The 26,787-nt window shown below is 36.9% G+C and overlaps 1 protein-coding gene across 1 annotated transcript; it reads right to left on the bottom strand.

Moving 5' to 3' along the window:
- Positions 1 to 18,443: 18,443 nt before the first annotated feature.
- Positions 18,444 to 26,747, bottom strand: tmem81 (transmembrane protein 81). The gene is made up of 6 exons (XM_023338078.1): positions 26,730 to 26,747; positions 24,010 to 24,229; positions 23,019 to 23,182; positions 22,705 to 22,820; positions 21,799 to 21,992; positions 18,444 to 18,588 (listed from the first exon to the last, which is right to left on the bottom strand). Exons 2-6 carry the CDS (start codon positions 24,214 to 24,216, stop codon positions 18,457 to 18,459), a joined length of 813 nt encoding a protein of 270 aa, XP_023193846.1. The 5' UTR covers positions 24,217 to 24,229; positions 26,730 to 26,747; the 3' UTR covers positions 18,444 to 18,456.
- Positions 26,748 to 26,787: the final 40 nt, after the last annotated feature.

The raw sequence follows: 26,787 nt of genomic DNA on the forward strand, positions 1-26,787 counted from the left end.
GAACCAGAACATTTTCTCATTATTTTGAAATTATTTACTTAAAACAATCTCCTACATCTTATTGAAAAGATTCTTGAAAGTTAGTTTTGTCTTATTTCAAGTGCATTTTAAACTAGACAAAAATGCTTTTGTGATCCAGAGATTTCTTGCAGAGTAAGTTACCAGAAATACTGTGTTTTGAAGAAAACCTGGTCATGTTAAATTATGTAGTAAACCAAGGAAGAAACTAATGAATGCTAAGACCTGAGCAAGGCTATCAGAACAAAATAACAAAAGCAGAAAAAGGTGTATAATGATAAAGAACCGTTTAATAGCAAATAAACACTAAAGAATCCCTTAACATTTACCTAAGAAATATTGAAAAGTTGGAATACATTTATTGCCTTAACAGAATATTTCCCAGACACTGAAAAACTCTAAATATCAACTGACTCACTGTTTGAACTGCAGCATCACTTCTTAGCGTTGTGTGTGATGTGCGTCATGCCGTGTCAAATATTCACTGTTCCTTTCCAGAGCTTCATAATTTATCACACTGGACGATCATCGCTCACAGCTCTGACGCTGATTCCACAAAATGTTTCTTCTGGGTATCCGGCGAGCTTCTCATTGCAGACGTTGTCAAGCACATTTTCTATTTAACCTGTATCATGATTGCACTCTAACAAGAGTCTAACAAGCTTTCCCAGAGTCTGGGTCTGCTATGTGTCTGTATAAACTGCAAGCAGCAGCAGATGTTCACAGAAACACCTTCATTGTTCTGGTTTCGAGAAAGAAATAGCATGTTAAATTTGCATAGCGTGGCTTCAAAACAACAAACTCCAATCTACACAAAGACACCAACATTTTAAATAATTAGATGTTCATAAACATTTAAATGCTTCAATGTGTGTTTGGGAGAAAAAATACAAAAATGTTTAAGTTAATGTATGTAGGTTAGGGATAGTTTTGAAATTAGTTTTGAAAGTTTTGTTTGGGACATATTGCACAAACCTGCAGCTAGCTGATTAGCCCATTTTATTTACCTGCTTAATCCTGTTCAGGGTTGCACAGGGTCTGTGTACATTATCCCAGCAGTCACTGGGAGATGTGACAGCTACACACACCATCATGCTTAAAGGCATTTTAGATTAGCAAAATGCAGAGAAACCCACAGAGAGAGGAAGAGAAAATGTAAACCACATGCAGAATGGCCACTGTAAAGAGACATAAAGGTGCTAACCAAAGCACCTCTGCTGAATATTTATTTGAAATCAATATTCAACATGCTTTCTGCTAGCAGTAGGTCCCAGTTTATTTCCCTTTCACCCATTCATCCCCTTTTTTCCCTCCAACTGGTTGCCATTTTGTCCAGGCTACTTCCATTCAGTCCCATGTACTAAAGGCATTGCTTATCATTTTCATTTTATATTTTGATGAATTGTGAAGTTAAATAATGACTTTAATGCTCAAATTTCATATATATTTCAGTTTATTTGTATGTTGTTTTCCAAAGACTTTTCAGGTCATGTTCTCCCATTAACTTTGGTTCTGTTTCCATTTGGACCAGCTGAAAAATGAGATCATTACGCCTGACCAAACCCAAACAACTGAGTGATTTCCTGTTGGTAGAGATTATTTATTAAAGACACAGAGCCATATTTTCTTTTTATACTCAAGATGTTAATGTTTTGTAAACATTAACATCATTTAAGAGTTGACCAAACCAGAAGCAGAACAATTTAGTAGGCAGAAATTAAAGATAATTTAAATAACAAATTCATGGATTCGCTATTTGCATCATACAAGAGCACAAAACTATCTTCTGTGATGAAGTTGTGGTATTTAAAAAAAAATAAATTAAATCCCTTCAATGCAATTTTGAAAACAGAAATTGAAACTATGTATTTGCATCAAATCTTCACTGAGTTGGAAGAAACCGATCTGAATGTCTGGTTGGTCAACTGTTAGTGATGCAAACTGCTGGGGCATGTCAATGTAGCATGATGCATTTTTTAATCAAGAACAAAAAGCCTTCAGCCAATACATCGCAGCTTCCCAGCTGCTTTCTCAAAGAAAGGTAAAAGCAAAACTGAAGAAAACATTACAGATGTACTTCCTGTACTGCGTTCATGTCTGCAGAGTGTTGATCTGCCATCAGTCAGGCTTACATCGTTATTCCTTATCCCAACAGAAATGATGCATCTCTGAGAAGCTCTGCAGCACTTGTCTTCATGCCTCACACACGTTGTCTTGACAAATGCTTTGGCAGATTATTCAGCTCAGAGAGGGTGAGAAATTAGATCAGTGTCTCTGGAAGAAGATCTTTGTCTCCTGCTTGCAGAGGTGCTGAAGGAGAGATTGTAGGTTTCTGTATGACGTGTGCTGCCACCTGAAGTCGCATGGATCCATGTGGGCCAATGCAGACCGTTCTCTGGGGCGCCAGAAACTGAAAATCCTGTTTGTGACTCCAAAATGTTTATGGAATTTCTTAATGTATTTAATAAAACTGAGAAAACACAAACCAATTCTATGTCATTGATTACCAGTTGAAATGAGGAGCAATACACTGAGCTGTCTGATATACGTACACCTCTGTGTATATCAGACAACCAAACATAAAGAAAAGGTACCTGAGTGAAATTAGAGGCCACTTAATGTTTATGCAACAGAATAAAAATCTGGATCACACCATCAGGTAACACCTTTGAAAAATTAAATACAGTAATATTCAACATTTCACACCCTGCACAATATGCCAGTGAGAAACTTGATGGAATCACTTCTGTGTATATCAGACATTTCCTGCACAGTGCATGTGACAAAATTAGTTTTTCAGAGATTGTTTTCCTGTTGCCCGTAGGTATGCTACTGCAAAACCTACCGGAGAGGAGGGGAAGCATTTCATTGTGCAGCTGCAAAGTGAGTTGTACATCCTGATAGATGGATACAGAAAACTGCTGTGCAAGACCTGATTGCATGCCAGTTGCTCATCCAGATCATCCTGCAGTCCCAGAGAAACAAGACTGGACGGAAACAGGGAGAATGTATTGGCAGGAATTCTGTTGACGTGTTAGGAGATGTGGAGAAACACCAGCAACACAGCAATGCTGAAACAAGAGTTTCAATCTGTGAACTCTGCTGAGTCTGAAACAAGAAGCTCTAACCACATTTCATCCCAAATCTACAGAAGTGGAGAAAACACTAAGGTAGATGGATTTATGTTTTCAGACCAGAAATAAACAAACATGGCGATGCTAACAGTTGAGAAACAACTGCTGGTAAATCCAAAATGAATATTGCAGTTTAAAATGAAGTATGTGGAAATGCTCGTTGTTATATTTCAAGTTGCAATGCTTGAACACTGCATATTTTATTTTATTTTTGCATATTTTAAGAAAATGTTGAACAACCATCCACAGAAACAAGCCCAAGTTGCAGATCCGTCAGCAGCTTGAGGAAGTCACTGATTTTGAGACATTTTTCATCGTCTGCAGAAGGATGGACTATGGAACAACAACAGTCACTCAAATAAATATTAATTTAAAAATAAAAAGATGTTACACTCAGAAGCTGGTGTCAAACTGTCACATATTTTTTAAATGTTTGCAGATTTTATGACATTTAAAACTGAATTTTAAATAATAAATTTGCATCATATAGTTTCTTTCAGGCTTTACTGTGAAAACCTATATATGATTTATGAGAGATCGTTTTCAGAAAGGACAATAAATATTGAATCAAACTGATTTAACCAAAAGATATCAGAATTTAAAAACCAAAGTAAATCATGTTGTGTTGGCCTTTTAGTTTATGCAAAAGTTTTTCATCTGAAATCTTCACATGGTCACTTGTTTCAAAGTGAAGGGATTTTTTAAAAATATTGCACCACTAAAACTCCAATGCTTTGTAAAATCAAAGCAAGGCTCGCAAATGCCAAAGTTTTCGACTATGCAATAATCATTGTAAGCATTTTTGAATGTTTTTTATTTTATTAGAAACCTTGACATTTAAGCATTGAACATACACTTCAGTTAAATCTGATTAAAACAAAAAATGCACTAAAGATCAAGAGGCCCCTGACACCCGGAGTCGTTCAAAGCAAAATCCTTGAACTTTGAGTCAGACAAAAGTACAGGATGATGGGAATGTCACACATGGAAGCAGTTAATTTATAAACTGTACATGTTCATTTCAAAATCTACATAATCAGCCATTTTATTTGTCCCATCAGTGCTAGTATGGAAATTGTGCCAGAGCATTTTACAGATACAGACTTCAACAGTCCTGGAAAACAGATTTTCTTCCAAGATAACAACAAAAAGTGACAGTTGCTTTGCTGTTGTTTTGCTGCCATTAATGACCAAGGATGATGAAAAGAGAGAAACAGAGCAACCGCATACTAACTGTAATATTTAATTAATATGCAATGTGGCATCTAATACAAGGAGGGAATAAAAAACAGTGATTAAAGATTAGATTTCAATAAACAAGAAAGCAAGAGGTCAACACGGTGCTACTAAGGCCAAACTGAGCATTTATCTTTTATTAATGTTCTATTTATGAGGAAAGATAAACCCTGCATCATATATAAATGAGACATAAATGCCAAGAATGAAAAAAAAAAAGTTGAGAGCAAAGAAACTGTGAAAAGAACTCTGATATTCAGCTCTGATACTGTTCAGAGTTGATGTTATTTTCCTTTAATATGTGTCACTCATTTGGATTGATATTTAAGCTCTGCATCCTCCCACATGTTGCCATCCATCAAACTCTTTCTGTAAATGCTGCCACCCAAGGAGGTAAACAAAAAGCGACAGTAACATGACAGGCTGGAAACCAAACCACCACTTATTTAAAACAATGATGGTGGAAAAAAAAACCTGAATGACATTTTAGATGTTTTCTTGTTTTTCTTTTTCCTATCTATCTGTAAAAACAAAAAGGATGCAATCTGGCAGGCTGTGTGAAAGCAGCAGTGTGTCTAATTTATTTTTCAGAGGCAAGAAAAGGTTGTCAGAAGCAATGGGAGAAGTTCTTAATGGACGTGCTGCAAAGAGACAGACAGCGGGACTGACGGGTTCTTTGAGTGTTTTTCTAAGACTTCAAGTCGAAACAAGCTCACATTCCTGAGTGAGGTCTCGCTCTTATTTAACTCTTTTAAGCCAGCTTTCTTGCAAAGAACCTGCAAAGCATTGAAAGAAAATGTATTTTTTAAGGTTCAGACCTGGCCACAGCCATGTTAGGACAGGTTTGTCAAAATAAAAAACAGAATTTAATCAGAGAGAACAGTCTCCACTTTCCTGTTCTTCGCTGTGGCGCTACATGCATCTCCAGGTCTCATTTGTAAACGGAGTCGTTGTACCTCGGCTGCGCGGCTATCGAAGGCAAATATAAAAGAATCGTCTTTTTGCCCGCCAGCGTTGTCCAGATGCGTAAAATGTCCGGATGTAAACAATAACATGCAAAAGGTCCATAGATTCTCTCTTTTTTGGCTCAGCAACAGACTAAGCAAAAGTTCATACAATGGTTTGATCTCCCAGCTGAAATCCAACATTGAGGTGTTTAGTGTTCATGTCCCTCTAATTAAGGTTCTGGAAGAATCTAAAATCTCCCAAGAGATCAAGATGGGAAACCAGGTGAGTTCAGAGACTCACCTGGATGATGAAAATCCAGGTGAGGTAGATGTGGTTTGGTCAAAGCCATATTAACTGTTAAATCCATTTTTGTGCCAACAGTGACCTGGACACTTGAGAATCAATTATGATGCACCAATGAAAAAACGGCAACTCTACAGTCTGAAGCCTCAATGTCTGAAAAAACTGGCAAATAAAAGTCCAGCAACCAGCAGCAGGATGATGATGATCACCAAAAAAAAGACTTTACTTTTAGAAAAACAGCAGGATTTGGGTTTAATATACACCATCTGGCAATATGAAGGACACTGATGAAGCCTCAATTCATTACTACAATTACTTTATGAGGAAAAAACAGTGCTAGCTCCGTCCAGCCAAAACAGTAATTTTTTACACAATGAGTAACATTGAAACCTTTCAATTTGAGCCGCAGTGCATTGAAATAAATTGTAATGGAAAAATGACAAGGAGAAATGAAGATGAGGAGGACCAGACAGACGAAGAAGCAGCTGCTGTTTGTGCTGGAAATGTAAAACCGAAACGCTGGAGCAAAGAGCTCCAGTTTGTAACTCGAACTGCTGACAGTTAGCATCGGGATCAAAACATTTTCTCAAATATATTAAAATATAACTTAAAGATGCTCCAGTGTCACTTTAAAGACCTATTTATTATCTTCCAATTTGTTTTAATTTAGCATCAGCTCCTGCTAACTGTGTTAGCTTTTGCTAAGTGCGTTAGCTCCAGCTAATATAGTAAACAGTAGATCACATTTGTTTGTTAGTTTCAACAGTTATCTTGGTATAATGGCACATTTTGAGGCAGCTTGTGTCCATCCAGGTGTTTTATGCATCAGGTGAAAAAATGGAGGTTAAAAATACAATAAAAATGCAATTTATGACGTAATCATGAGTTTTTATGTACCACAAACAAAATGTTTTAGTTCAGGGGTGTCGAACTCCAGTCCTCAAGGGCCGCTGTCCTGCAACTTTTAGATGTGCCTCTGCTGCACCACCTGAACAGAATAATTAGGTCATAAAAAACATTCTGGAGAACTGATCTACACAAGGAGGAGGTAATTAAGCCATTTCGTTCCAGCGTTTTGTATCTGTGGCACATCTAAAGCCTGTAGGTCCATTGAGGACTGGAGTTTGACACCTGTGTTTTAGTTCAATAGTAAAATTACAACATATTTAGGCCAACATGCTCAACAAGTCATGGAATACTTTGCAGCCCAAATGCGAGGCTGGCTCTACTGGTGATTTATCAGAGGTGGTCAATTACAATCCTTGTTGATGTCCTGAATTATTTAGCTGTTTTTCTGCACCAACACAGCTGAAATAATGGATGAATTACTTCCTCCGTCAGTTCTGAGTTTGAACTGGAAGATTGTTGATCACTGCCTCTATTTTTGAGCTTTCCTTTTGTCTGTCTGTGTTAGCTGTGAGGCATTGACCAGGGCATCATTTGATGTCAGAAGGAAACACTGAATTATAAAAAGCTCTGGCTCTGCAGTGGGCGATGAGAACTGAGAATAAATCACCACTCTTTGTTGTGCGATGGGACACAGTTGTGGGCTTGTTTCAGTCTTTTATAGCTTCTTTTTAGCAGAATGTAACTTTAAAGATCTAAAGTCGACACCAGTGGGAATCTTTCTTTCCTCCAGAAGATGCTGCCTCAGAACTGCCTGAGATTTTTTTGTTTTTATCCAGGCTTTTCTCCAAAGGATAATTATTTATACCAGATGACCAAAAATATCCACCTAGTCTGAACCTGCTTTTCCCTGGTGGGGGATGTCAGTGGTTGACAAGTGGGGCACACCTTGAACAAGGTGAAGGTCTATCAGTAGGAAACAAACAAAAAAGCATGAAGACACACACACACACACACACACGCCCACACACACACACACACACGCACACACACGCACACACACAAACTTTGAGAGTAATTCATTGAGACCAGTTAACCAAGGTCTGGGCAATAAATCAATAACAGTACATAATGAGATAAACATCAATATCAATAGGTAACATGTTCGGAACACGGCATTCTGGGGGATGTAGGCAGAGAAAAGGTTTTAGCAGCTCAACCTCTCACAACCAGCTCAACTAGGTTGGTGACTTCAACTAACTAACTCACTCTTTGGTTACCTAGCAACAACCAGTTAAGTAACTTGCGCAGCAGCAGTTTCAGGTTTCATCACCGTTCCTCATAATTGCTTAAAAACAGAAACAAAATTTATATTTATACACAATATCTATATCTCTTTGCTATAACCCCTTATAGTCCATACATACATAGTCTTGTACATCTGTAAATATTTATATCTCATAGAGTACTTCTGGATAGATGCAAACTACATCTCGTTGCTTGTACTTGTGACAGTGCAATGACAATAAAGTTGAATTCTATTCTATTCTAAAAAATGTTTTGGAGGGAAAACTGTGGATAAGATCAGAAAGGCTATCCCATTAGTTACTTACTTACTTATTTACATATTTTATTGTCTTTTCGCAAAGACACAACAGTAAAATTGGCGATAAAATGTCATTGCTTGGCCCCTAGAGAACACACACACACAAAAAGTTTGGCAGTATTTCAGATATGTTTTTCAGTCATTTTGTCCAGCTCCAAGTTAACCCAACATAAACATTTTCTGAGAAATCCCATCTCAGGGAGAAAATGCTAAAATGAAACTGGAACTTTACATTACTAACACACAGCACATGAAAACCAGAAATGCATACACACGTTCATGTTTCTACATTTACAAAGTGCTGTTGGGGTTTTAGTTTCAATAAATGCATTTTCTGAAGGGGGATTTTTGTGTCGGTTATTACCTGATTATTAATAAGATTGATATATTTGAGGAAAGTCCATGGGAGGCCATTTAGGAAACATGTTTTTGAACAGAACATTTTTTTTTAAAATTAACATTAAAATTCCAGTTCCCACTTATTCACATCTCCCAAGAAAAAATGTGACCTAAGTTTTTGAATGCAGTTTGTTGTTTTTGTAGTGGAATTAGAAATGCTGGTGTGAGGTTTGCAGACCGTGTTGGGGAATGAGAAACATATTCTTTTGTCAGACTTCTCTTTACAGCTCAACACACAGACTGACAGTTTGCTTGGTTTGATTTGGACTCAGCTGTTGGGGAAGAGGTCAGGAAGGTGAGTTCAGGGTGCAGCCGAAACCGCAGCTGCTCCGGCTAATCAGTCTGTCCTAATGAATAAATGCACAAACATCAGGCTAGAAAGACATGCAGTCTTACTGCTGTATGTGATGCAGGACCAAATCTATCACAAATGCAATATCAACGTTTAGAAAATAATCTAGACATCTTCATAGGTCTAAAATACTATGGTAAACTATTTAAACTAAAAATTCTGCTGCTTTACATTTTTTTAGAAAATGTCAACTTGGCTTTCCTCTAAAGTCATGACTCAACAGATGTTTGGCACAGTTTACCATCAGCTGCTCCATTTTATCCGTCATTTAGGGTAAATTTAGGGAAAAGTGCACCAGATGTTTTCGTTAAGGGGAATCAAACCAGACCAAAAGCAGATCATTAAAGCCATTTTAAATGTCACTTTACCGGAAAGACAAGAAAATGAACTGAATGTTTGCTGTAACACAAATAAAAAGTTCCGAATTTATTTTAAATAATCTCCCTATCATAGTTTTAAGTATCTTTGGCATCTTTTGTATCATATATAATTTGATCAGCATCTAAGCAAGTCTAACAGAGAATTTTTTTATGTCAAAAATGTCCATTTCAGGTTTATAACCGTACAAACACTGCTCTTAAATTAGCATAAGAACAACAGAAATGTCATTGGAATATCCTGCTACACCATGCAAACACTCTGTTTGCGCTGACAAAGTTTCACTCACCTGTGCAGACCTTAAAGTGACGACTCATCCCATTTCCTCAATCTTTCAATGCATATTTGACCATTAGATGGCGCTCATGGACTGCATCCACAATTTAAGTTTCATCCCTGATGGTGAAAGGATTATTAACTGAAGTTTCAGCAAAACTTCAGGTGGTATATCTGACATATTTTTCCTAATCTATGCCATGAAAAACAGAGGGCACATCATAAGTTTCACATAAACCGCATAGACAGACTTGATGTTTCAAAATATGTGCTTCAGTTCCTTTTCTGGCTAAATAAATAAGCATCACAAGAGTTTATGATCTGATCTCAGATTTGTCTTTATGGGACATTCACTCCTGATTTGATTGTCTTATTAAAACTGAAATATTTTAATCTTTTATTTTCCTTTATTCCCAACTGACAGGGATGCATTTGTTAACATGTACGTGTAAATAATAAAACAAAACTGTAGATCATATTAATAAAGACTGAAATAATAAAGACTTAGTCTAACAAAACTAGTGAATTGTGAGACAAGTAGCAATTTGATACTGAAACCAGCAATCAAAATTAGATTTTAGGGAAAATTTGTGTCAGCTTCATGTCTTATCCTTGTCTTAAGTACAGACTGTGTTTGGCAGCAAGTAGAGATCTAAGAACAGAAATAACCATGAAGAGGAAATATATGGGAGAGCTATCAGGAGCCATGGCAGCCAGGAAGGCGTGAATGAGTGACAGCATCACAAAGACGAGCGGAGAAATGGGAGGAATAAAGCCACAGTGACTGACTGCTGCACCGGGAACAGGAGCACTGAGGTAAGAAGTTACGGTTAGAAGAGCGACTTGAGTCTAGAAAAATGAAATGATGAACAAATGCTCAATTCATTTCAGTCCAACTTTTATATAACACAATTTCACTACAAATGTCATGTCAAGGCACTTTAAAAGAAGAAAAATCAAATGTTTAAATACAGAAATACAGAGTCAGTTCTATCCAATCATGCTTTTCTCACTTGAAACTTTATCTAATTTTAATATTGAATAAAGATCACATGTGTAACCCTTCTATGTTCTTCTCAGGTCCAATAGGTTGATTTCACGACAGACGCATTCAGATTCATTGTATTTATTCTAAGAAAAGAGAAAATCAAGTTGGTGGTTAATATCAGTCCAGCAGCTTCTTTATTTATTATATTAAATAAAATATAATACATAATCCTAAACAAACTACAAACCAATAGCAGTTCACATTCGTAAAATTAAACATAGCTAAAATGGACAGCATTAATAATGATAACAGTTAAAAACATACACAAAACACTGAAAATTTACTCATGACTCACTGCATATTATTAAATTAGCCTAAAATATATGTTAAAATATAATATTTGTAAAGAAAACACAGCTAATCCTAATACATACCACAATGGGCTCTTTGCACCTGCCGCGCTGACGTCACAACCGCATGCACAAATTAAGCTCTCTTTTTTCCACTTTGAGTTACCATGACAGCTAGAAAAGACAAAGTCTTATTTCAGACGCAAATAAAACAATACTATGAACATTGCTGTCTTCCTAATATAATGGGCTTTTAAGTTTTCATGGATTTCCAAATGGTCTTGAATTAAGAAGACGGTGGCTTGTAAATATTTGTGGCTACCAGTTAAAGCTAACGTTGCACAGCAAAGTTTACAGCCTTCACTTCACTCCGGATCAACTTCTTCAGCCTAAAGCAGAAGGTAAAGGAGCCTCTTCTGTTATTTCCATGGTATCACTTCTGTATTCAGCCTGAAAGAGAGTTTATGGGAACCAGAGAGCAGACCAGAGCCAGACAGCCGAGCTACTGATCCGCCTGTACACACTGCTGTAAACACCGTCCTGCTTCACAAGAAGCATGCAAAACTAATAAAGCGAAATAACACGGAGACCTTAAGGAACACGGCCATATTTTTCTAAAAGCAACAACTCTGAACCTGAACAGTCAGCTGAACTAGAACTCCGACACCAGAGCTGCTCTACTGTTAAGCTATGGGCTTGTTGTTCCTCAGGCTTCAGAAGCAAAAAGCCTGAACCGTAAAATCCCCATTACTTGGTCTCTGACACTAACGACAATAAACCACGTAATATACTTGAACACAAGGTAAAAACATTGTCCGTTAATGAATGATGAAAAATGTTTAGATACTTAAATAGCACATTTTTACAAGAAAAATGTCTAGCATAAGCTAATGTTAGCCACAAAGTTTAAAGAAAGTAAAACTCACCTTCCTATCTGTGTATAACGAGGCGAACATCTTAAAATCTTTCTCCAACTTACTTGTTGGGGCTTCGGCTCGATGTTCATCATTAATTGTTACCTTGGACAAGCCCTGCAAACACCCAGTGGAAAGAGTCTCTTTCAATAGATCGGAAACGATCGAGCCGCTTTTCCCCGAACGCGGAAGCTGAGGTGCAAAGAGTCCGTCACAGAACAGCAACAAAAAAGTGGGCGGAGCCTTCAGTTACTATGGTAACTGCCAACTGTCAGGAGCAGCATAACAGAACTTGATACACCAATAAACGTCTGAAGAAACAACTTATTGACTAAGCAAAATAAAGTCACAGAATAAATAAATGTGGCAAGCTTCACATTTAAAATATTATTAAAATAAAACCCTGTTACACATTAATTAAAAAAAAAAAAAACTATCCAAACCAACATGGACTACTGGGAAAAGGTAATCGCCCCATAAACATAACAACTGGCTGCACCATCCTCAGCAGCTGTCATTTTATCTTCCCTCTGATTAGACTGAATGTATTGGTTTCATCTGAAGCATTTAAGTAAGACAGAAAACAAACAGGAGATGGTTATACTAGTGTAAACACTTTTTCTTTTTCTTGATAAAACTAAACTTGTTGAAACAGCAGAAAGAGGCAATTTGAAAAAAAAAACCTACTAAACATACATTGAAAAGATCTTGCTCCATTTCCATGGATGGCAGAGGTTAGAGTTTTAGTGAAAATGTTAAACAATTTAGTAACAAAACAAACACTTTCAGTTAATAATACATTTGTTTTCAGAGGGAGGAAAGATACATGTGTGACCCTAATAACCTTTAGGTCAAATAGAGATATTTCCCTGCATCTTCATGTGATTTTTTTTTTTTTTACTGTCCAGGCACAAACACAGTCTCACTGAAGCGGTCAGCTCTCAGCAGTAGCTCCAATATATAAATGTCAGAGCTCAAGTGAAATTAATTTAAAGTGCTCAGCCATGGCTGTGGGACACACACAAATGGGTGCAGGGAGACTCCCCTCTGTGCCTGTGTCCAATTACTGAGCAGGTGCACCTAACAGGTCTTTAAGAAAAGGTCAATCACCATGTGACGTGTGTGTGTGTGTTTGTGTGTGTGTGTTCCCAGTCTGCCCTCAATTTCAGCCCCAATCTTCAGTGTTTTCTTTTAATCTACCTCAAAGTCAAGCCAATACCAGAGCTGGTTACACAGCTCTCCGGAGTGTTCTGCTGCTTTAACGCTCGCTCACATCAAATTTAGCAACATGGAGCCCAGTAGCCAACAAACAAACATTCTTCACTGGAGCTGGAGCTCAGCAAAAACTGCTTTTATTCTTCCCCGTAATGCTCAGAGCTCCACTGGTGTTGGGCTATTTAAAACAAAAAACAATTACAGGAAACAAACTAAGTTCAACGTTAAACCAGAATGTTCTATGAAAATGCATATAGCCATCAGTTTGTGGGTGCAGACATTTGCACATCAAAAGCTCTGATGACTTAAGTCACACAACATTCAAACTGAATACAGATAAGGTATAGGTCATAAAATAATAATAATCCTCTGTTATTAATCTGTCATTGGTAAATGATACATGCAAAACAAACCTGTTGGGATGTCACAAACCTGGCAGGAAGGACATTAATCTGAGCGCTAACACTAAACAGATGACAGATGACCTTCATAATGAACACCTCACCATTCCTTAACCTCGTCTCCAATTAAATCTCCTGGCTGACATTAATATTCCAACAATGTCAAATTAATTTATAAAACACATTTAAAAGACAATACTAATGAGTATGGCAAACCAATTGAGCAATAATGAATGCAGAAAATGTAAATAAACATTAGAAAGTAAGTAAACAATTAGGAAATAATAAAAACTCATGAATCATGATGATATTACTGCTTAGAAAGATGAAAAACTGTAAGATTAGTTTAGGTTCACAGTTATCTTACTGATATCTCTTGTGATGTTCCAAAAACATCAGAATGATTTAGGATTAAATTGAAAAACATCTATCAGTGTGATTCATTTCAACTCAGATGTGGTGAATTAACCAATCATAACAATCCCATAATTCAATTCAATATCTTGTTATGGAGTGTGCATAAATATCAGGTTCAAACATTAGGTGGGTGTAGCTTTTCAGCTATTTCAAATCTAAATAAGAAATGAAACTTCCTGATGAATGAATCACCTTGAAGAGAAGTTTAAAGACGACTCAGCAATAAAATGTGGGGTGAAAATACTTCACCAATGCAAAGTTTCTGTCATTTTGCCAGTGTGGAAGATGCTCTAAGGAAGCCAGTGAGATAAATATCAATCAGGCCACCATGAGTGACAGTGCATTCCCTTTCTGTGTTATTATGTTGAAAGAGGAAACTTGAGCAGCTGAGAAATGCTGCTATATATCCAGGGGATGATTAAAATTCTGCCTGCAAAGAAAATGCATCATGAAGCATCATTAGGGCGCATTGGTTGAGAGCAGTGAAATAAATGGCTGCTGGACAACTAGGCATACCTACTATTAGTGCAGGAAATGTTGCAACATTCTTTTGGGATTGCAAGGAACCATCTCTGGGTGCCATCAATGAATTTGCATTGTTATCATTCTGGGTAGAAACAGTTATTTGTCTTTTATTTACTTAAAACCAGAAATCAGTTGAGGGCTGTTCACACCAAGAGGAAGATCGGTTCTTTGGCATTAGTGTGGAGGAATGTTGGCCTTCTCTTCTTTATGGAGTGATGTTAAACATTAATGGCCTATTTAAAGCCATCTCCCAGAATCCCAATCAAATTTACATCCAGGCTTTGACAAGGTAACTCCAAAATATTCTTCAGGCTTTGTTGCAGATTATTCTGCAACATGAACCAAATGTACTTGAGCCTAAAGAGTAACTAACACCAAATCAAGAAAAAATTTTTTTTTATAAAAACTAAAAGTTGATTAAAATTTGGTGTTTACGGGTACTATCTTTGTTTCTGTGTAACATTTTGAGTAAAATTGTTTAATTCTGCAAATTTTGGCCTAAAACTACCTCAGTGCTGCCCTCTTTGGGTTGAACAGTTGAACATTTGTAACGGAAACACAGCTAATGCTACAGAAGTGTTTCTCAACCCTGGTCCTCACGGCACACTGCCCTGCATGTTTTAGGTATTTCCTTGCTTCAGTCCAGCTGATTTCAATTGATGACAGATTAACAAGTGTTTGTTGAACTGCAATCAGTTGAATCAGGCAGATTAAAGCAGGGAAACCTCTAAAACCTGTAGGACAGGGTGCCTTGAGGACCAGGGTTGGGAAACACTGTACAGCTTGGTTATTGTCTACATCGCTCAGCGCCATGTTTGGAGATAAAACTATCTCACTCAGACACACGCCCCCTGGTGGCGGGTCAGGAATGCTTTTACATGTCACCAAGAAAGTCTACAATAATTCAAAAAAATTTATTCATTGCTGGTTGCTTATTTGACAAAAAGTTGCTAAGTTTGCAACAGCCCCACTTAACTCCCTCCACCCATCCCCACACTTGACCACGCCCCTTCGTGTCTCTTGGCCCTGCCCATTTTGGAAATGTTCAAATATGGCCTCCACTTTAATCTCAGAAACTTCTGCCTGGAGATTGGGCTTCAGGAATATCTATTAGCGAGCTGAATTCACCGCTCAGTCAGTTATAAAACCTTGACCAGGTCAGATGTCATCCATTCAAGCTTCTGCTTCCATAGGTCTGAACTAAAACAGACTAAGTTTAAAAAGCGAAGCAGATAAAACTTGTTTTGTTATTTCATCTGTTAGTTTTCACAATATATTCCTCCAATTGTCCTAAAATATGGCTGCTGTGAGGAAACCATGTAAACAGAATTAGCCACAGGTGGCGTGTTACACGTTAACGACATCAAGGAAGAGACGGCTCAAAGGTTTGCAAAGTGTGAGATGGCAGAGTTCTCCATTTTTCTGCCATCTGGTGATCTGGGCGTTGAAAATGGTTTTTAAATAGTCTGGCAGTGGAAATTTTAGTCATCACTGTCAACATTTTAAATGTCTTTGCAGTGACTAATGAGTTATTCACAAAAACAAGAGTCACCTTTAAAGCTGAACACATCCAAGAAGAGATTCTAACTCAAACTGTTTCAGTTCGTCAGAACTTCTTAAGGTGATGACGTGGCAGGTACTTACATTAAAACTTAATAAAACTTTAAATCACATCTCGATAAATATTAATATAATGAAAAGTAAAATACATGGAGAATATGACAGGATTAATGTGAATAGACAGCCACTGAATGCTCTCAGCCTCGTATTAATTTTAATTTCCACATGAACAATAATAATTGATGCTCTCATTTCCCAAGAGCTTATCCGGTGCTTACTGAATGTCTAACTTATGATCTCCTCTGTATTTTCCAAAATGCTTTCAAAAAGCAACATTTCCATGTGTGTTTTAATGCTGCAGATTAAACTGCCCTGGAAAGCGATTACATCTGCTAAAGTCTCGTTTTTAACTAAACACACAAAGGGAAACGGCGTTGTTCAGGGATGAGCTTGGCGACTTCCACAAGAAAATAAATGAATTATGATGAGCATATATTCATAATTGTATTGCTGTTATTTCCCTAGAGTTTCTCCTCCCAAAATAACTCAAACCAATGACTATGTCACCATAATTGGCTCTTAATGTCCCTCCCTGTTTAGGTCTGGAACCGCTGGGATGATGTTGACTTTCACCTTGTCTGGTGTACGGCGGCCTGTTGCCTCTTTGTCATTTTAATGAATGAAAAAGTCCCAGATTTGCTCCGCTCAAGGTGGCAGCATGTTGGAGTCGCTCTGTTGCCTTTCTATAAACTTTACTTCCTCCATTTCAGGCAGAAAATTTGTGTTTTTTTGCACCATTGTCTTCTCTACTTTAGGATGCTGTGCAGCTGGAAGGATTATAGCTGATACTTTCTTTGCTTTAGGGCATTTGTTGTGACGCATAACCATAGCAACAAGGTCGTTTACAACCAGGAGCAGCTGATTACCATCAGAAAAACTGAAATAATACCTCAACTGAAGACACAAAACCCAGATGAGTTGAAAAGGAGGCGTAGTGATTGTAGAGGAGAGAAAGAAGGAGGAAGTTCAGACTATGTCTTCCAACAATCATAATGAGCAACGGGAGATCGCTGGCTAACAGGCTGGATGAACTCCAAGCCCTAAGAAAGACTCAGCCAGAGTTTTTAAATGAAGTATTATGTGTTTTTTTCCTGAGACATGGCTGCCGGATCATACCCGCTTCTCTCTCTGCCAGGCTTCCTGACAGAGATTTCAGGAGTGAGAAAAGAAAAGGAAGTGGATTAGCAGTGCTTGTCAACAACAGATGGTGTCATCCAGGACGCGTTACTGGGAAGTGTCGTCTCTGCAGCCCAGATATTAAACTCCTGGCAGTCAGTTTCCGTCCGCATTATTTATCAAGAGAGTTCACCGGTGTAATTTTGGCAACTGCTCACATTCCACCCTCAGCTGTTTCCCACAATGCATCTGATGTCATCAGTTCAATGGTTGCTAAGCTAAGCAACACCCCCAAAGCCTTGGTGGCAATATCTGAGGCCTCATTTATAAATGCGGTGTACGCACAAAACCTTTCCACACAAAGGTTGTGATGTATAAAAAAGCCCAACATGATGGAAGAATCTTGGGTGCCAGTTGTATAATTATACAGTCAAAAATTAACAGCAATAATTTGAGTTATTTAGCCTGTAATAAGAAAAGAAAATGGTTGTCATACAGTTACATTGTTCATATCAGTTTCAAGCTAAATATTTAACTTGCTAATAAAGTATTTATAGGTCAGAGCTAAATATTTGCTCAAACTTTCAGCTCACTGGCTAAATATTAGCTTAGCATTATGTTTCTTGCATTAACCATTTATGGTTGAATGTGGTCAGGTAGAACATGAAGTGGAGCTTTTATTAAACAAGGTGCAGCTGTGATTTGTAAACAAAAAATCGCACATGGTTTTATGAGTCCAGATATTTTTGCGCTTCTGGGCGTACATGTACTTTTGGTACAGATCCCTTTTTCCTCCAGATGTGATGATGCTCAACCATGTCAGTTTTAGTTTCATTACAATAATTCAGAAAACCGTACTCTGGCTTTATGTTGTTTTTGGAGCTTCCTCCTCTCTGTTTGGCCTTTCAGCTCTTTCACTGAGGATAATGAAACTCCAATCAGCATCTTCACAAGGTCTCTTGCTCTTTTTCTGGGATTAATTTCACATCTATTTAATACATAAAGTCATGAAGCGTTTCTACTGCATGTGGCTTCTTCAAGAGTTTTAGTCAACGACTTTTTTTAAACAAGTCTTAAACATGTGGAGCATCTATTCCTGGTCTGCCTGCTGTGTTGCATAAGTCCATTAAGGAGCCACATGTTGTGCTTTTGTGTTTTCTCCTCTTTAAGAACTTGGTTCCTTTGTGGCAGCTGGATCACGCTGTGCCCTACGGTCATGATGTGGGAGGTGATAATTGATCTGTGTTGTCGCGCTTGACTCAGAACTTTCCTGTTAGCCAACGCTGCCATCTGGTGGAGCAGAATATGGCCACAATGATTATACTCTTGTACACCAGCGACCTTTTTAATATTTTACCTGGTATAATAAAACTGTGCTGTCTATCCATACGCTTTGCGCTTTGAAAAACTTTATTTATTTTACAACATATTTTTCCAACTGCATCATCTCTGTCTTTCTTTCATTTTTCTGCCGTCTGCAGCGTACTGTCTTGTAGAGGAATATTAGTCCAATCCAGAAGCCTGCCAAGATGAAACAAATCACCACCTGCATTTTTTAGACACACAAAACAAAGCCTGTTGAGTCAATAACATAACAATCAAGACGAATTTCCATACTAACCACCTTAAAAGGTGAAACTCTCCCTCACTACTTTAAGAGGTTGAGCTCTCTATCTTTAAATCCATTTTTATTTCTTCTTCACTCTCTAAGCCAAACTGTAGATATCTTAACTATATTTGGATTCTACAGCAGTCAGTCCAGATCTGCTCATTCAGGTCTGCATGTCTCCCTCTCTGTGGTCATTTGTGCCGCATCCTGGCCAAGTGTCAAAGTTTAGTCTAAATTGTCTTCAATGCATCTGAAAAAAATAGAGATAGAGCATCTACCAGAGTTGCTGGAAATCATTTTAAAGATGTTAAAGGAAATAAACCTTAAATAAATTCAGATTTTCTGACAGTTGTATAATCAGACACAGAGAAATTCAGATATTCACTGAGGAAATGTATTTTTCCTTAAACATGATTGTTGCTATTACTATCATGTACAACTCAATGTGTCAATAGGACAATACTTAGTCTTCTTCCTTCACACATATTGAATATAATTCATGTTTTACTGCAGAAGTACTAAGACTACACATATACAAAATAATTTAATTGGAGTACATTGTTCTCTTCCCCACAGATCACCTCTCAGACTAAAGTCTGGTCAATCAGATCAACACTGAAGCTTGATTTTGCTTCTGATGAACCAGTCCTGCTGAAAGACGCAATAAGGTCTTTATTTTGAAATACTTTTCAAATTTCCTGTCACATTGTCTTGATACTTTAGAGATTTTGATTCTATTCAGCGGTGGAGTTCTTTTACCATTCTCACTGCTTTGTCTGAGAGCAAAATTTAATTTCTATCACAGTTCCAAATGTTTGACATCTTTATTGCCCTGATTGCCAATTATAGCAAATTGAGGTAAACAGATTTTGTTTGTTTGCTTGTTTCATTTTGAACGTCACACTGCAAAAACACAAAATCATACCAGATCATTTTGGTCTAGTTTCTAGTGCAAATATCTTAGCAAACTGGAAATAAGGCAAACCTAACTTAAAAGTAACTGTTCAGCAAGCGATAGAGGGTTATTTTAAGTAAATAATTCCTTAATATTGATGAAAACGTTCTTGTTCCATTGGCAGATTATTTAATTTACAAGACATTTTTACCATGTTATAAATTAATGTATCTGCCAATAGACTAAGAAAGTTTTCATCAATATTAAGGAATTATTTACTTAAAAGTAGCCTCTATAACTTGCTTAAAAGTTACTTTTAAGTTAGTTTGTCTTATTTTAAGTGTAATGACTAGAAACTAGACTAAAATTACTTGGTAGGATTTTGTGTTTTTGCAGTGCGACACACATCTGCCCTACATGAATGATGCAACATGTTTCTTGTTTTTCCCATTTCAATGATGAAGCAAAATGTACCAGTTTCAAGTCATATTTGTGCTCTAAAATGACAGACAAATTATGGATGAATAACTACTCCTGTACAAAAAAAGAAAAAAACTAATTATATATTTAGAAATGATTCAGTGTAATGTGTTTATAGAAATTTTGGGGGATTTTTTTAAATTAAAGGCTGTACAGGATTAATGACAGTGTTTCTACCAGACAGGTCCAGGTTGTGCTTTGCTTCTTATTTCATTAGATGTGAGCATCAATAAAAAGTCTCCTGACAGCTGCTGTAATCCCTCTGCAATCTCTGTCTAAACACCCGGCCCTATTTAGAAAAATGGTTGCTCTGCCCCGCAGCCATGCAGGCAGGACACATGATGGGTCATTGGTCATGCTCAGGGTGAACAAAGGAAATCACGTCTCTCTTATGCTGCAGAGTTTTGTCGAGCTGCTGGCCTCCATGCTGCATTTCATTCTGGAAAAGTCTCGGTGTAAGAAACCGATTGGTCTCATTTCAGTGGGAGGAGCAGCGATTCTCTGAAATGCTGACATGTCAGGAGGCAGGCAGGCAAAACGGCACAAAGTGAGTGGAACGACCTGACCCTCATGTCCTGATTTGGGTAGTAACTAGTTACATTTACCTGAGAAACTTTTTTGAATAAACGTACTTCTAGAAGTATTTTTACTATACTATACTTTTTACTTTTACTTGAGTAAAATTTCTGGATACTTTACCCACTGAATGGAAAATGTTTTAACCAAAAATTTACCAGACCCAGACACACACCTGCAGTTTTCGCTGAAGTTTCTTCAGTTTTTTTATGGAAATGAACTAATTTGTAAAAAAAAAAATAGTTTGCCAGATTTTGTTGGGTTTTTTTTGTTACTTATCTGAATTATTGTCATTTTGGTTCTTAAAATACCAACATTTCCACCAATTTGGCTTTATAATTTGGCACATCAGATTATGTAATTTTTAAATATTAAACAATTGATAATTTGATCAGTTACTCAGTACTTCAGTAAACCTTTTACCAAGTACTTTTTTACTCTTACTTTCTTCAAATTTCTTGAAGAGCAAGAAATGAAAAGTTTGGTAGTAACTAGTTACATTTCCTAAAGTAATTTTTTTTTTAATTGACTTTTAGGAGTATTTTTACTACACTGTACTTTTTACTTATTTTTAGTAATTTTATTATGAAGTGTCACTACTCTTACTTGAGTAAAATTTCTGAACCAAAAATTCACCAGACACAGACACACACCTGCAGTTTCTGCTAAAGTTTCATAAGTTTTTTTTACTGAAAGAAACTAATTTGGAAAATTTTTCTTTTGCCTTTTTGCTATTTTTTTGTTACTTGTATGAATTATTGTCATTTTCGTCCTTAAAATACCAAACTTTCTACTTATTTTTGTCCATCTTATGTATTTTGAAGAAAGAATCACGTAATTTTGTACTACATATCTTTGCTCTCAATAAAATTACTTTTTTTAAGTACTTTTATGGAAATGTTTCTTTATACACCAAATCTTATGACGTTATTGTCATAGTATCATAATGCTGTGAATTTATTCTTGTAATTTCAAAATATGTCTTAGTCTGACCCTAATACTCCATTGTGCTGTTCTAGACAGGAGACAGAAGCATTTATAGGTGCCCGGTTACATGAATAGCTAACAATTTTAAGAAAAAAGATGGTGAAATAAATAGCCTTTGCTTTCGTCTATGGTAATAATTCAATCAGCAGGGTTTGTGACGTTTTGGCGAGTTAATGACAAAAGAAAACCAAAGTTAAAGCAAACCGTACAGCGTAGAGGAGAACTCTCCCGGCGGCCAGCTGCAGCACACCGCTGCCGTCGGCCCGTCTTCCAGACACGTCCCACTGCGACAGAGAGCTTTGGTAGTCCAGGTTGACGACCCCAACCGGTAAAACACGGACGCCCCAGTAAACTGTCTTCCTTCTGCGATAGTTGGTGTCCTGAACGTCACAGCGATACGTACCTGGAAACAATTGGGACATGATTTGCTTTATTATTGTTTATCACAAGACTGTAAATTCGTTGTTGGTCCTTCTGTGCAAAGATACAAAAGTTGAGAGTGGACGTTTTCCGCATTTACTTTCTCCCGAAGGTTTTCTTGAGATGAGTTAATTTCCTGATGTTTTTATTTTTCTTTCAAGATAACATACACCAAGATGATTGGTGTGTTTTAAACCTGAATCTATCCTAATGCACGCCATTTTGGTGTCTCGAGATTGACTTGACAAAATTATTGGGAAATTAACTTATCTGAAGAAAACCATAGGGGAAAAGTATATTTGAAAAAGGAAATTTAAGTCGCTATCCTGAGAAAGCCATTGGAAAATTTATTTGTTATCTCAATAAAACGTGAATATCTCATTTCTTGAAATAATGAATTGAAGTAATTATCTTCAAAAAGAAAAAAAACACTGGGAAATTAATTAGTTTTTTCAACAAAATTGAAATTTAAGTCTTTATTTAAAATAAACTATTGGGAAACAAATTTATCATCTCAGGAAAAAAGGAATTTAAGTCATTATCTCATGAAAACCATTGGAAAATGAATTTGTTATTGCAAGAAAATGGGAATTTAAATTGTTTTCTCAAGAAAACAAGTGGAAAATAAATTTGTCATCTCAGTATAACATGAAATGAAGTTGTTACCTCGAGAAAACCATCCCAGGTGTGTTTACCTGCATCCTTCTCTCTGACGGGGTCCAGAACCACTCGATGCAGATCAGGGGCCTTCCAGCGATCAAACAGAGAATCGTCCGAGCTGATTACTCCTCGAGCGTAACGCCACGAAACCCTGAGGGACACCAAAACATCACGCTGAGATCCACAGTCACTCAGAAACCCGATCACACCTCACCTTTCCTGTTTAAAATCTTTTGCAGAATAACAGAAAACTCCAAGCAATACTGATATTAACTTCAGATAAATAATCACAACATTGGTCTGAGCTTTTCATTTTGAGCTGAAAGTGAATTGAAGACGCAGTCTTTACCTCCAGGAGAACGCTCCCATTGCCGCCATGACTTCTCCCAAACAGTCGATCTCCACTCGCTGACCGGAGGTCACGGTCATGGTCTTCAGTCCACACTGCCACGACTCCACACACTGCACTTGTTGGCTCCTACATGTCTTTGATATGCTGGACTTACTGCCCTCCTGATAGGAGTTCAGAAATTCTTTAGAAACGATCTGCAAATTTCCGAGCTCCAAAGTTGCAAGAAAAAAACCTTAAAATTTTTAGATTAATCTCAGATTTTCTAGAAAAACCTGGGAAATTTCTGAGATCCAAAGGCAAAAAAATTATTTTACTTTGGAAACAAAGAAAATCTCCAAAAGTTACATTTTTTTACTTTACTGGTTCAGAATTTTTCTGATGTTTTTCAAGAAAATTTCTGAGATTAATCTCAAAATTTCTGAGTTACGTAACATTTACATTCTACACTAGCCATGCATGTGCATGCACAGACTGTTTGCAAATGGCAGAAAGATTGGCGTATTATATGTATAATGATAGAAAGGTGGGAAGGCGTAAACATAGGACTTCTAAGTTAGACTAAAGTATTGACTTATCAGGTGTATTTTAGTACATTAGTCAATATGAATATGGTTCTATTTTTATTTTATTTTCTCTGTTTTGTGATTATTTTGTTTTGTTTTTGCTGTATGACATTCTATTGTATGATGTTTTAATGTTTTTAAGCAGGTTATTGTTGTTGAAAATGAGAATTTGTTCTTAGTCCAAGAACACACATACCAACAAAGTTAATGAAAGCAGAACTATAAAATTATTCTTTAAAAGCTCTTTGTTTTTCTTGGCGGAGCTTCGATGGCAGTTATACCAAAATATGTGAGTGTTTAAATTGCTAATCAAAGTCCAACTGATTCCAGACACTCAGTATTAATCCAATTCCAACCATGTGTAAACTATCAATGTTTTAGTCCTAAACAGAACAAAACTGATTTCTGATTCATTTCACTGATACCTTTCCTTCTGTGTTTTCCATCGCTGCCTTGCCGTCCTTTAGCAAGCACAGAGTTTGTGTTTTGACCCCCAGTCCACAGGTCATGCTGCAGGGAGAGCTCTCAGTGATGACCTCCAGAGGGACTTTATCCTCCTCTTCCTCCATGTCAGCAGGAAGAAGAAGGTGCAAGAAGAGCAGGAAGTGAAGCGTAACGGTGCTAACATGCATTCTGATCCTTGATCTTTAGAAAATGAAAACAATGGGAGATGATTCTGAATAATGCAACATAATGTCAAATCGTTTTTCACTTTAGGCTGATTTGCAAATGGCTTCTTGACATTAGGGTTATATGGCTGAAAGTTTTTAAAATCAGTCTATATATAATATTCAATTAACGTTTTGTTTTAAATGTGAAATGCGGCCAAACTGGTGGCGTGACCTTTCCTATTTTATTCACAGATTTCACTTCACGCTGTTGTTTTTTAAATTATTTTTAAGCAGTTATGATTAGTGGTGTTGAAACCTGAAACTGCTGCTGCGTTAGTTTCTCAACTAGTTGTTGCTAGGTAACCAAAAGAGCGAGTTAGTTAATGGCTACAGCCTTTCCTCTGCCTACATCCCCCAGAACGCTGTGCAGTTCTGGAAGGGAGTTCAGTGAGATCACTGATTATATCAGTCCTATTATCTATTGATATTGGTCACATGTCTATAACAATATACAGTATATTGTGGCTAATTTATGACTATGTGACTATGTTTACATTCACACTGCAGCCTGAAGTGACCTAAATTCTATTTTTTCCGCTTATTGCGACCTGTGTCTGATCTTTTCATGACAGTCTGAACAACACAGATCAGATTTGTTCGAATGGGACCCAGATATCAGATATGTGCCTGATCTTTCCAAATGTGACCTGAGTCTGTACAGTCAGGTCTCATTCATCCGATCTGAACGTCATCGATACTCGACAGACGTCACTATTCCGCATCCTTATAGCCGCAAGCAGGAAAAAGAACCATGGCGGACATAATGAGGATTAACTTGTTAATGCGCTGCCTTCAGAATTATAAGATATGCTCCACCTTCACTTCCGCAAACATTGAGCACTTCTTCTTCTTCTTCTTCTTCATGGCGGTCAGCTAAACAGTGAACACGCTCTGTATGATTGGCGTTATTGCGCCTTCCACTGCGCATGCGGGACACTTTCAGGCCGTTTGCAGTCGCATATATTTGGACCACGCAAAAAAATAAAAATCAGATTTCACAAAAAAATTATTTTCCGGCTGCAATCTGAATGTAGCCTATCTTATTCATAAACTTTTACATTTGAAGAAAGTAATAAAAACTTTATTGAAAAATGTCTGTCATTATTCTGGCTTTTTATAGGTTTCGTAGTTTATATGTATCTCCAGAATTAACTTTTTTGCAGTTTCTATCTGTTTTTAGAAGTGCTACAAATAAACTTGACATTGATGATTTTGGTAATTAACTCGTCTGAAACAGAGAATTTTTCATTACATTTTTTTGTAAGGCAACTGGCAGTAAAAGGTGCATGAATACATGTATTTCAATAACTGAAAATAAAAATATGAGGAAAAGTTCTTTTGACTTCGTTTGTCAAAGTCTAAGTGAAGCTGCCAAAGAAGTTAAAATGCACTTACCGTCACCATGAAGCCAAAAAGAAATAAAGACACTATGATTATAAATTCAAAGTTGCATTTTTTCAACTTCATGTTTTGTCATGGAAACGGGAAGTCCAGAATGTGAATGCTGCCCTGGTGTTGCATCATTCTGTTATGTAATTGAAAAATAGGATTAAATATGCATTCAAACGTTGAGTACGTTGAGGGGAAACACAGCCTTTGCTTTGCCATTGCTGTTTACATCACAAAAACTATATTTTAATCAGTCCATAAGAGGAGTCATGTTGCAGTTCGGCCACTAGATGTCACACGAGCACAAAAAACACGACGAGACTGTTTCACTTAAATGCTTTAAAATAACATCATACATTATGAAATACAGAAACAGAATAATTTCTGTATTGGTTTACTAAATTTAACCAAAGAAACAACAGGAATGATGACATGAAATAATCAAAAACACAACAAAGGATTCAAATCTTTGTCTTGACTGGATATAAATGTGGAGCATTAATCTTATTTAAGACTGTGGATCTAGATTTTAAGTAAATAAAAAAAAATATATATTACAGTGTGTTTTACTTCTTTAAAAACACATTAAGAGATGATTTAATAAATATATTAACTGTTAAAATTTTCGGTATTTGCATCTAATTTTTATTTTTGCTATTTATTGATGAATTTGGATTAAATTACATGTAATTATTTGTTATTTTGAACACACCATTATTTTATGAACGTTAATCCACTCTAAGCTTTATAAAGACTTGGTTTGACCTTAAAGTGATGACTATTTGTGTCTAAAATAAGCCTGTGGCTCCTTTTAACCAAGCAGAATGGGACAAAATTATTTATCTGACTCTAAAGTACAATTTTCAACTTTTTCCAGGTGATGAAGCACCTGGAAAAAGGGCTGGTGCTCTGGCACCACCTAGTGTCTATTATGTGTTAATCGCAGTGCAACAGGGACAAACAGGACAAACTGTGCTTGCATCAACCTACACAGGGGTCTCAAACTGGAGGCCTCGAGGGCCGCCGTCCTGCAGTTTTTAGATGTGCCACAGGTACAAAACACTGGAATGAAATGACTTAATTACCTCCTCCTTGTGTAGATCAGTTCTCCAGAGCCTTAATGACCTAATTATTCTGTTCAGG

Source organism: Xiphophorus maculatus, chromosome 1 (genome assembly GCF_002775205.1).
Source record: "Xiphophorus maculatus strain JP 163 A chromosome 1, X_maculatus-5.0-male, whole genome shotgun sequence".
Taxonomy (NCBI): Eukaryota; Metazoa; Chordata; class Actinopteri; order Cyprinodontiformes; family Poeciliidae; genus Xiphophorus; species Xiphophorus maculatus.

What these genes read in the sequence shown, in the direction of transcription:
- tmem81 (XM_023338078.1), bottom strand. Translation starts at nt 24,216, where the DNA reads ATGCATGTTAGCACCGTTACGCTTCACTTCCTGCTCTTCTTGCACCTT. An exon ending in TGGAAAACACAGAAGGAAAG is followed by an intron (nt 23,183 to 24,009) that starts GTATCAGTGAAA and finishes AACTCCTATCAG; the next exon opens with GAGGGCAGTAAGTCCAGCAT. An exon ending in CGTCAGAGAGAAGGATGCAG is followed by an intron (nt 21,993 to 22,704) that starts GTAAACACACCT and finishes AATTGTTTCCAG; the next exon opens with GTACGTATCGCTGTGACGTT.